Here is an 11,974-nt window from a genome sequence, read left to right as displayed (position 1 = left end):
GCCCGCAGTGCCCAGGCCGTGCTGGCCGTGCTCAGAGCTGGGCCCAAAGCTGCTGTGGCCTCCTCTGTGCCCTTCACGCCTTTCAGCGCTTTGAAACAGCCAAGAGCTTTCTCCAAGAGTGCAATGAAGCAGCTGTTCCTGCTCCCAGCTCTCGCCCTTCCCAGTCTCTGCCCTTGATGACTGCTTTTGTCCCTCTTGCTGTGCCCTCTGTGCCGCCGGGGCTCGGTGGCTGCTGCCCAGGGCTGTGGCACTGGCACAGATCCAGTGCTCGAGAACCTCCTTTCTCTGCCCTTGGAGCCGCCTGCTCAGAGCAGCCTTTTCCACCTGGAAGCTCCACATGGACAGGGAGTGCCCACCTCATTGATCATTGAAGAGCTCTTCCAAGGACGGCCTGGCCAAGGCTGCTTCCCACACAGGATTCCTCTGCAGGACTGCGGAAAGCTGAGAGGCAGCTCTGGCTTCTCCGCTTTTCATGTGCTAAAGCTGCCTGGCAGAAGAAATGGAGGGACAGCTGTGGTGGCACAATCCCTCCCGGCCCAGGGCCCAGCGCTGGGAAGGTCTTTCCGTGCCGAGGCTTTGCTGCGGCCAAGGAAAGCTCCTGGCTCAGGGTCACCTTTCCTGCTGGGCCAGAGCCCCCAAGTGGCCCAGCAGCAGCAGAGAATTCCAGCACAGCCCCGGCACGGGCAGGGCGGCCCTGGGCGGGCTGCGGGAGCCGGCAGCGCCTGAGCTCAGAGCAGCTGAGCCCGGGGGCTCTTGGCCAAGGCCGAGGCCCAGCGAGCATTTCTCAGCTCGCAGGGCGGCCTGGAAAGGTGCTGGGGGGGATCATTCACCCCCCAGGGCGGTCCCAGTGGCTCCCAGGATTTCCATGTCCGTGCTCCCAGCGCTGCTCCCAGCCCTGATCCCTGGGGATGGCAATGTCCCGCTCCCTTCCCGGGGCAGGCTCACACCTGAGCCAGGTGTGCAGGGCAGGACCTTGCCCTGAGCCCAAGCCCTGTCCCCCCTGCAGGATCTGCTTCCCATCGGCCTCTTCCTCCTGCGGCCCCAAGCCCAGCTCGGTGCTGAACGAAGGGCGCTGGGCCGGGGTCATCCCCCGGCGGGGGCTGCGCACCCCCTCTGCCCCCTCCCCAAACTCCCTCCCGGGGCAGCAGGGGCTGCCTCAGGAGCCCTGGGGCTCCTGGGGCTCCGTGCTTTCCTTCCTAAGGAAGAGAACCGTCCTTCCCATCCAGGCTCCCATGGCCAAAACTGAGATTTACCTCCCAAATTCTGTCTGTCCAAGGATTGCTCCCAGACAAAAGCTGCCATGAGAGACAGGTCTGGCTGCTCTCGCCCATGGTGGCCACCTCTCATCTTCTACAAAACTCTTGGACTTTGTGCTTTTCTTTCATGTGGAATAAACCCATCCTTCTCAACAAGGTGCTCATGGCCAAAATTGGGATTCCACCTCCCAAATTCCCAATATCCAAGGGTTGCTCCCAGACAAACCTGCCAGGACAGACAGATGTGGCTGGCCTTGGCCTCTGGTGGCTGTAGCTCATCTGCCCTGAATCCCTGGGGCTCGGTGCTGCCCTTCCTCTGGAGACCACTGTGGCCCTGCGTGGCCTCGTGGAACCCAGGGGCCGTTGTGACCTTGCAGGGCTGGTGGCACCAAGGGGACCATTGTGACCCTGTGGCGTTCCATGGAACCAAGGGGCCACTGTGGCACTGCTGGCCCCAAAGAACCGAGGGGCCTTTGTGACAGGGCAGCTGAGGAGGCCCAGAGTGGACACCAGGAGAAAGGAATTTCCCTCCCAGGCAGGGCTGGGGTGTAACATGTCCCCCAGAAGGAGTCTGGAGCAGCCCAAGGCTTTGTGTGCCCAGGCAGAGGCAGGCAGGACGCAGAGCTGCCAGCAAAGGAAGGGGCCAGCCAGGTGGGGCAGCCGGGGGGATGAGGACAGCCTGCAGGGACAGAGGCGCAGGGCAGGGACACCGTGGGACAGCCTGGGCTGCAGAGGGCAGAGGGATGGGCAGCAGCTGCAAGGCCCTGACAGAGCCAACTTGTGCAGCCCTTTGGCCACGGCTGCTGGCCCTGGCCCTGAGGCCAGGAGGGGACAAGTGACCTCTGCAGCCCTGGGGCCTCAGGGCCTCCTTGTCCCTGCCCAGCAGCCTGGCAGGGGCCGCCCCATGGTGCTGCCCTGGGCACTGCCCATCCCCACATCCCAGTGCCCCGGCAAGAGCCCTGAGCACTGAGGGAGGGACAGGATCTGCCTTGCCAGGGGCTGGGGCTCAGGCCTTGGCCCTTTGTACTCATGGAACACAGCCAGCTTTGCTCAGCACCAGAGACACCTTTCCCTTGCTTGTCCCCCCCTGCCATCGCTGCCTCCAGAGTTCTGCTCTCACTGGAACCTGGGGACACTTTCACGTGAGTCGTGTCCCTCACTGGGACCCATTAAAAGTTAAAGAAACTTTGGACTTTGAATCTGACTTTGAGTTCTTGAGAAGTTTTTTGAAGACACTCTGAGGGACTGAGTCTGATGTGAACAACACCAAAGCCCCGAGAGGGTCATTAAAATCCTTGTGCTGCTGCTGTGCTGCTGAGCTGGGCTGGGCTCCTGGCACAGAGGGAACTCTCAAGCTCCTGGCAACCAAGGAGAGCTTCAAAGAGGCAGCTCTGCTGAGGAGCAGCTCCTCTGCCAGCCCAGCAGGGCTGAGGGCACTGCCTGCAGGTACCTGGGAGGAGTGAGCAGAGAGCTGGCTAAAGCAGCTGGGAGGGCAGCTCTGAACTCATTCCTGGAGAAACCTTCCCAGCGTGGGACACAGTGAGTCTCTGGCTGCAGGGATCCTCTAGAGCTGGCCCATGGCACGGCTGCCATGGCTGTGAGGATGGCTCTGCTGCCGTTCCTGCCTTGGGGGAGGATGTGCTGCAGAGCGGGGCTGCCCTGGGCACCGTCAGAGGGACAGGGCAGGACGGCTCCTGCTGCCAGGGCCGGCTGCAGGCTGTGAAGGTGGGCAGCAGCCAGGGGTGCCCAGGGCTGTCCTGCAGAGCAGCTCCTGCAGCCCTGAGGGCTCTTTGCCAGGCCAGGGCATCTGCCACCTGCCAGGGGCAGCTCTCAGCCTGCCTGGCAGCTCCCCATGGGCGGTGCAGGGGAGCTGTGGCTGCAAGGAGTGACTCCTGCAGGGCAGGTCCTGCTGCTGTGGAGAGGCTGCTGTGGGGGCCAGGGCTGCTCAGAGCTCCAGCTCATTCCTGAGGGGATTTTCATGAGCACATTCAGGGCAGGAGATTCCTGCTTGAGTCTCTGCTTTCCTCAGTTTGTGCTCCCACTTTTCCCAGGCTCAGCTTGGTGGGAATGGAAACTCAGCTGTGCAGGTGGAGCAGGGGCTGAGGCTCTTAAACCATCCCACTGAGGATTCCTGGGAGCCTCAGCAAGTGCCTGCACCTCCGCGGCCTCCAGATCCAGCCAGCATCACCTTTCCATGGTGCCCAGGCCCGGGGGAGCTGCTCTTTAATCCCCGCAGCCCCGAGCGGCTGCCGGGCAGGGCTGGCCCAGGGGCTGGGCTGGGCTCCGGCAGCAGCGGCAGGGACGGAGCCCGGGCCGCAGGAGCAGCTCCCGGCTGGGACAGCTCCAGCAGCAGAGCCGTGGGCAGGGAGGGAGGGAGGCAGCGCTGAGGGCAGCCCTGCTGAGGGGAGCTGTGGCAGCTGCCGGGCCTGCCCTGCAGTGCAGACACCGCCCTGAGCAGCGCAGCCCCGGTGTCCCCTCGCAGCCAGCACAGCCCTCAGCCCGGGGGCTCGGGGCCCTCAGCCCGGGGGCTCGGGGCCCTCGGTGCCCTCCTGGGCCGGCAGAGCAGCACCAGAGATGAAGGGCATCTCTGCGGCCGCGGGCCCGTTCCTGCTGCCCGGGGCCTGAGGGCGACTGTCCTGCCCTGGTGCTGCCCGGGAGGGGCTGGGCAGCGCTGCGCAGGGAAAGGCTTTTCCTCAGGGCCCGGCTCTCTCTCCTTGCCCTGCTCAGCTGCTCCTGGCGCTGCTCAGGGGCTCTCTGGGAATGGCAGCTCCAGCTGCAGGCTCAGGCCCAGCCCTGGGGCTCCTCCTGTGCAGGCTGAGCACAGCAATGGGGTGTCCCAGCTCCCTGTGCCCCGGGAGCTCTGGGCACGCCGGGCTGGGAGGCTGGCAATGAGCCGGCTCTCCTCCAGCAGGGCCATGGACAGGACCCTCGCTGTGCCCTCGGGATGCCATCCCAGCTGTGAGCTGCCTTCCAGGGGACACTGGGGCCGGGAGTGTCCTTGGCCAGCAGTGGGGCTGAGACTCTGAGAAAGGCTGAGCCACTTTGCTCTGCTGTGGGTCCCTCTGCTCTCAGCTGTGCCAGGCTGATTTTCAGGGGAACACAGTGACTGCCCTCGATCTCAGGAGGGGCAGCTGGGGACAGATGGAGCGACAGAGCAGCTCCCCTCACCCTTCTCTGAGTTACAGCCAATGCTCTTGCCTTGCACAGCTCTCTGCTCTCCCTGGGCACGGCAGGAAACCCTCTCAAAGTGCCTTTGGCCGTCACCGTTCCTTAGCCCTGGCACAGGAGATGCTGCCCAGCTCCTCTGCCTCAGGAGCACTTTGGGCTGATGGAGTCCAGCCCCCGGACTGGCCCCTGTCCCCATTCCCATGTCCCCGCTGAAGCAGAGCAGAGCTGACTCCTCGCTGTCCATGGGCACAGCCCCTGCTCGTCTCAGCAACGGGGCCAGATCCCAGCAGAGCTCCAGGCACGGGGCTGAGGGAAGGGCTCTGAGAAAAGGAAAACTGGGGGGCAGGGCCAGGAGAAAGGGCTTGGACATTGCTCAGCAAAGTCTCCCCTGACTCCTCACTGTCTCGTCCTTCAACAGCACTCCATGGCCAGAGGCTCAAAATGTGCAACAGCAGCTCCATCAGCCCCTTCCTCCTGCTGGCATTGGCAGACACGCGGCAGCTGCAGCTCCTGCACTTCTGCCTCTTCCTGGGCATCTCCCTGGCTGCCCTCCTGGGCAGCGGCCTCATCATCAGTGCCGGAGCCTGCGGCCAGCACCTGCACAGCCCCATGTTCTTCTTCCTGCTCAGCCTGGCCCTCACCGACCTGGGCTCCATCTGCACCACTGTCCCCAAGGCCATGCACAATTCCCTCTGGGGCACCAGCCACATCTCCTACTCAGCATGTGCTGCTCACGTGTTTTTCTTTCTGTTCTTCCTCTCAGCAGAGGATTTCCTCCTCACCATCATGTGCTACGAGCGCTACGTGTCCATCTGCAAAGCCCTGCACTACGGGACCCTCCTGGGCAGCAGAGCTTGTGCCCACATGGCAGCAGCTGCCTGGGCCAGTGCCTTTCTCTACGCTCTCCTGCACACGGCCAATACATTTTCCCTGCCCCTGGGCCAGGGCAATGCCCTGGGCCAGTTCTTCTGTGAAATCCCACACATCCTCAAGCTCTCCTGCTCACACTGCCACCTCAGGGAACTTGGGCTCATCACTGTCAGTGCCTGTTTGGTGTTTGGCTGTTTTGTGTTCATTGTTTTCTCCTATGTGCAGTTCTTCAGGGCTGTGCTGAGGATCCCGTCTGAGCAGGGCCGGCACAAAGCCTTTTCCACGTGCCTCCCTCACCTGGCCGTGCTCTCTCTGTTCCTCAGCACTGTTATGTTTGCCCACCTGAAGCCCCCCTCCATCTCCTCCCATCCCTGGATGTGGCAGTGTCAGTTCTGTACTCGGTGGTGCCTCCAGCCCTGAACCCCCTCATCTACAGCCTGAGGAACCAGGAGCTCAGGGATGCCCTGAGGAAAGTGAGGACTGGATACTTTTCACAAGTTAAAATCTTTCTATTTCCTTCTGCCATGCGAGGAAAATGATGACTAGGATGCTTCTCAGAAGCAATAAACTCTCTCTTTTCTGCTCCAGAACCTTCAGAATGTAACTCTTTACAATCTTGGCCTCTTTTTCCTCTTTGTCCATATTTTCATTGGTGCTTTTTCTTATTCTTTTTCTGGTGTTATTCTGCTTTTTATAAAGTACTGTAGTACTACTCCTTGCATTTCTGCATGAACATCTACCTTTCTTTTGAAACACAAAGACTTTCAGGAGGCTTTTTCCCTGTGCATTTGAATCAAAACAAGGGGCTGTCCTGACCTTTGTGTCCAAGGTTTGTTCCTCAGCCCTTCTCTGGCTCTGCAGGGGCAGTGCCTGTGGGCAGAGCTGGAGGGAAGAGACTCCCAGCACAGCAGCACGGCCAGGGACAATGGCCCAGCCTCTCCCCACCTCTGCTCTTCCCAGCTCCACACTCCCTTTCCCAGCCCTTCTGAGGGTGCAAGGCCGGAGTGCTCGGGCAGCTCGGTCACTGTCCTGCTGCGTGTCCGTGCTGTGAGCACAGGCAGGGACAGGCCACGGGCACTGCTGGGACACAGCCGGGCTCCAGCACAGCAGCTCCATCAGCAAAGGGCATCTCCTGGGGCCAGGGCAGGAAGGCTTCGCTCTCCTCCAGAGCTGCTGTCAGGAATGTGCCCCAGGAATGCCCTGGCAAAGCAAACCCCAGTGCCCAGGGGCAGGGGGGAGTGTGCAGGGGGGGCAGGCAGCAGTGTCCTGGCACTGCCAGAGCTCCTGGGATGGACCTGAGGGAGCAGCAGAGCAGGGCCTGGGCTGTGCCTTTGTTCCGGGCACAGCCTGGGAAGGTGCCCAGGGCAAGTGTCCCACACCAGCCCCTGCCACCAGCAATCCCAGCACTGGCCTCTGCCCTCCCCTGCAGGAGGTTGTTTGTCCCTGCACAGAGGGACACCAAGTGACCAGGCCAGCAGTCCATGTTTGCTGTGTCCTGAGGAGCCTTCAGCAGTGCATCGAGTGGGTGTGGGGAGATGAACCCGAGTGAGCACAAACACCATCAGCAGCACTCGGGGCTGGCACAATTCCAGGGGCACAAACTGTGCCCTGAGGCCACTTCACTCCCAGAGTAATGTCCTCTGGGAAAGCACCTGTTATAAACATATATTATAGTATTGGCTTCTCGCAAAGTATTAAAGTAGATATTATATAATGTTAGAAATGCTTTTTGCTGTGTGGATGTAGTTTTCTCTCGTTTTAGCAAGAATGTTAGCAAGTGTGAGCAAGTAAGATAACCTCCAAGGGAGCAGAGGATGAGGCCCAAGGAGCTGCTAATCAACACTTTGTCCAGAGAACAAAAGGGCCCAAAGGCTGCTCCGCCCGGAGAACGGGCAGCCAGGAGGGTCCGAGAGCTGCTATCACCGCTCTGCCCGGGGGGCAAAGAGGCCCAAAGCTGCAATCAGCCCTGACTGTCTGGAGAATTAAGAGATCCACCCCACCATCGACTCTTACCTAGCGGGCCCAACCCCAAGAATCAAAAGAAATAAAACCACAAGGCAGAAGACTACGCATGCTCTAAAAAGGCGGACCCAAGGAGTGGCCATGCAGATCAATTCCTGGAAAAGTTTTAATATGAATACAGAACAGACAGTAAAAATGGTATAAAAGAGACTCACCTCGGGCATCAGGTGTGCTCTTGGCAGAGCGCCAAGGCACCCGGCCGTTATCCCTTTGCTTTATTTTACGTGTCTCTTATTGTCTTTATATTAAACTCTTTAAATTCTAACAGGAGAGTGAACCTCGCTTTTCACAGCACCTGAATTCTTTGCTGGGCTGTGCTGAGAACTGCATGCAGACAAACGTCCAGGGCAGGGAGGCTCCAGGGAAAGTGCTCAGGACAGCCAAGGGCTGCACAGAGAGACACCGGAGTGGTGGGTCTGTGGGGAGAAATCACAGCTGCCTCCCTTGGGAATCGCCCCCAGGACCTGGACAGGCTGTGCTGTGTTCTGGGCACTGACCTGGAACCGAGGGATGTGGAAAAGGCGTCTGGTGTCAGGGACGTTGGGAAGGCTGGGCAGGCACTGGCATTTGTCCCTCAGGGATTCCATGAGGGTCCTGCCAAGATGAGCTCTGCTCCTCCTTGGAGCCCTTCATGGGCATAGAGGGCTGAGAGACCTTTCCAGGACAGGCTCAGGCCAAGGAGCCCTTGAGTCTCTCAGCCCTCCGTCGGTGCCTGCTGGAATTCAATCCCCCTCCCCATCCCGCAGCAGCCCCGCATTTCCCTCCTCCAGCCTTGCTCTCCAGCACAGCCACGGGGGCTCTTCGGGCTCTCGGCTTTTCCTGCAGCCACCGAGGCCAGCTGAGCTCTGCCTTCCCCACACTCAGCCCTGCCCAGCGCAGGCAATGCCCAGAAATTCCCTGTGTGTCCCTGGCCTTGCTGTCAGCCCCGGCAGCGGCTCCGTGGCCCCTCTGTGCCCCGCTGCCCCAGCCATGGTGCCCCAGCCCCTGTGCAGGCCCAGCCCAGGACAGGAGCGCTGCGGGTGGGAACGGCCCCTGGGCCCTGCTGCCCACAGCAGCCTTGGGGCTCTGCGCTGTTGAGCTTTGGACGGGGTACCCTTCCTTCCCGGACCAGGGTGAGAGAGCAGAGGAGGCTGCTGTTCTGCTGAGTTCTGTATTTCATAGTCTCACAGCTTTCTTGAAGGCAGAGTTCAAAGGGGGTTACATGATAAAGGCAAGCAGCAACAGCAACAACAGGCAAAACAGCTTCTTCTTCTTCTTCTGTATGCTCTATATGCTCTATACTCTATATGCTCTAGACTCTATATTTTTTCTTGCAGAAGTGTGGATTATATTTGTTAATTGACCAATAAGATTAACACACGATTCCAGTTTTCCTTTTCTTAACCGATCCTGGTCTAATTCTAACAGTCGTAAGCCTCACACCAGTGTTACACAGGTATTACACAGATTTGTGGATGCAGTTTCTATCAGCTCTTACTGTTTACATGAACGCTCTATCTAAAAAATGTGAACAGTGTCATTCTATCAATTTTTTGTCTAAAGTAAAGAATTCTGTGAAAAGGTAACACTGCTGCAGTAAGAACTGTGTTTAAGGTCTCTGCTGCAGCTTTTCAATGTTTAAGGCACTTAGCATATATTTCTACTAAAGGTTAAAAAATCTGTATTTCTATTTCACTTTGGTGTGACTTCATGTATCTCAGCTTGTCCAAAGGTTTTAATTCAACCCCTGTGCTTTGGCTTCCCTCTGGGCCTGAGTCCAGAGGAGCTTTCACTTCAACAAAACAGAACACTTACAAGAAAAGTAAATGGAGTGGGAACTCATGAGAGATTGAATTTTCTCTGATTCAACTCCAGGATTGATGCCATAGACTTCTGAGTGGAAGAATAATTAATTCATTCTCCTTGAGACAATAAATCAAGAGAATAAATTAGACTTTTGTATCAGGTATGAGTGAATAGATTGCATCCAACACAAGTTTTTCCTGTAGGATTTTTATTTTATTTTTTATTTTCTCAGGAGATTGTATCAAGGCAGAAGAATTAAATTCAAGATATTTGTAGCAAAGAGATCTCTGCTGAACTGATTGTTCCAAATAAACATATCCCTTACCCCATATTTCCATGACCAGAAGTTTTTCTAATTTTGGACTCTAGTATATTGTACTGTATGTGTATTCAGAATACTTTGCAACAGTTAAATTTGCTTAAATTTCATTTCAGGCATTTACTTAATTTTAAGAATTTGCCTAATTTCAGCCATCTTTTAAAAAGTATTTTCACACTTTCATTTTTTTTGTCTGTTACCTTTTCAGTGAGGAGGATCATCATTTGGGTTTTCTCTTGGTACCTCACTAATGCACTCTGAGAGCCATGTTCTGTGTTATTAATGTAGTAGTGATCCGGGGTTCATGGATGGCTACTGCAGGAAACTTGATGGCCAGTAGTGAAAACAGCAAAAATAATGATGAGAGGAGCCACAGACGTTCTGCTGTCTGAGAACTGTGAACTGCCAAAATCAAAAGGTCAGTGCTCTTCTGGTTCAGAATGCCCTTCAGTTGGAGCTGGAACATACTTTGGGCTAAGAGCCTGAGCACAAGAGGCTGTAGCACCTATTTTGTTCAGCAGTTCCCTATTGCCCTACTCCATACTCCACTGCATTCCAGCATGTGATTTGCTGAGCTGTAGACTGTCCCTGAGTGGTGTGATTGCCTGGAATGCTTGAAAATTTGGCTTCACATCCCTCAGTTTCTTTTCTCTGTTGCCCTCGTTGCCTCACACCAGCCCCTGTTTTACTTCTAGATGGAGAACAAGGTTACAAACTACAACTTCTCTTCCTATGTCCTTAGAGGGGTTCTCACCTGTAATAATAAATGAAATAGGTTTCATTCCTTTTGATTCCTCCTGGTATGATGCAAAGAAAGGAAAGGTAGCTGGAACTATGGCTTTTTGGGGTGGCTGTTATACCAGAGCCCTGCATCTGTATTAGGGATATTCGTGTTGGCCGGACTGTCTCAGCAGAAAGAGGGAGGAGTGCAATATTAATGTCAGGAGCTCATCCCTGTCCGTGATTTATTAAAAGAAGCCTAGCTTCATGTCTTAGGCCCTGAATGAAATACCTGCAGTTTGGCTGCATGAGTTTGTATCTATGGATCCCACTTCTGTGCAATGTCTGAAGGCCAGGGAACTGCCTTTGTTACCTCTCCTACTGGCACTGCTACAGGAGAAGGAAAGAAATCCAACTAATTTTGAATCATCTAACGTGTCCCTTTTGGATACAGAATTCACTGAGAGCCATAAATACAGTGTGTGGCTTTAATAAAGCACAAACGTGGATTTTAAACCACACCTGGCATTGATGTTGCTTGGACTGAATGTGTGCACAGCCCAATGTTTCTCCTCATTGTCCCTGTTATGAATTTCTGCCATTTTTCCTCTTCATTCCTGTCTGAACAAAAGCAGACTTTGTGCCACTGAGTTGAGAACGTTATAAATAAGGTATGGAATTCGTGCTATTATGTATAAAATTGGAGTGTAATCAGACCCTACAGAGACCGAGTTTCAAAATCCCTTCAGCAGCCCAGCTGAGAGAAAAATTTCACAACACTAAAAGAAGTTCTCGCACAATAAGTGAGGATTCCACCCAGGTGGGGTTAGATCTTATCACCGGGACATTTGCACCATAACGACTTGATTGCCACCTTCTGATATCTACATCTCATCTGATAAGGAATGGGACATCCCGGGAACTAAAAATAACTGTTCCAGGAAGCAGAGATGGCCCATTCATCAGCAGAAATGGCCCACTCATCACCCAGGATGGACAATTCCTGGGATCCAGGAAAGGCTTTGTGCAGCCCAACTCCGGGACAAGAAAACTTCATGAATATGCTAAAATGACGAGAAGAATAGAATTAATTCGGACTCTGCCCAAAAAATGTATAAGAAGGGGCCAGCCAAAGCAGCATCCGTGAACTTGGGAGGTCTGGTGCGACAGAGATCAGATCTATGCGTGTTCACCCAGCTCCGACCCCGGGCTCGGAGCTGCTTTTCTCCATCGTGGCTTTTAAAACCGATATTTCGGTCACATAATAAATGTCATTTCTTTATAAATTTTGATTGGGCAATTTTGTTTATCTTAAGAACATCCTTCTCAGGCATCAGGAAACTGCCCCATCTCTTTGTTCACCATCTCGAGTGCTTTTCTCACTCAGAGAGGATGGTAACACCACAGGGATTCGTGTACTGACTCTGAGCAGCAAGCTTTGGCCCTGGTGAAGCTGAAGGACCATAAGGCAAGGCAGGAATTTGTTAAGAAGTTCTCACTAATCCCTGGATTTGAAGGAATGATGGAATAAATGGCAAACCTTTTGCTTCAGGCACTGGAGCAGATGATTTTTCTAACAAATAATATTGTTTTGAGTGTTACTGAGCTCATTCACCTTGTGAGGGATTTTTTCTTTAAAAAAACATTGATTTCTTTGTACCTTAACTGCACAGCTTTTGAACAGCTGGGTGCTTTTGTGTTCCTTCTCCTGTTTATGATGTCAGTGTGCTTTTTACTGCATATCCAAGAACAGCTTTTAATTTTTCTCATTTTTAGCTTCACTTCCTAGTTTTTACAGTTAAGTGCATTTTTTATGTTGTAGGTCACCTGTCAC

General features: G+C 54.9%; 1 protein-coding gene across 1 annotated transcript; it reads left to right on the top strand.

Annotated features, from left to right (window-relative positions):
• Nucleotides 1-4,865: 4,865 nt before the first annotated feature.
• LOC309585642 (olfactory receptor 14J1-like) lies at nucleotides 4,866-5,714 on the top strand (the record flags this gene model as incomplete). Its single annotated transcript, XM_082303566.1, has 1 exon — nucleotides 4,866-5,714. The coding sequence occupies one exon, from the start codon at nucleotides 4,866-4,868 to the stop codon at nucleotides 5,712-5,714; it is 849 nt and encodes a 282-aa protein (XP_082159692.1).
• Between the last annotated feature and the right edge of the window lie 6,260 nt (nucleotides 5,715-11,974).

The sequence above is a fragment of the Coloeus monedula genome (assembly GCF_965178545.1).
Source record: "Coloeus monedula genome assembly, contig: HAP1_SCAFFOLD_84, whole genome shotgun sequence".
NCBI lineage: Eukaryota > Metazoa > Chordata > Aves > Passeriformes > Corvidae > Coloeus > Coloeus monedula.
This window is presented reverse-complemented; position numbering and strand designations above follow the sequence as displayed.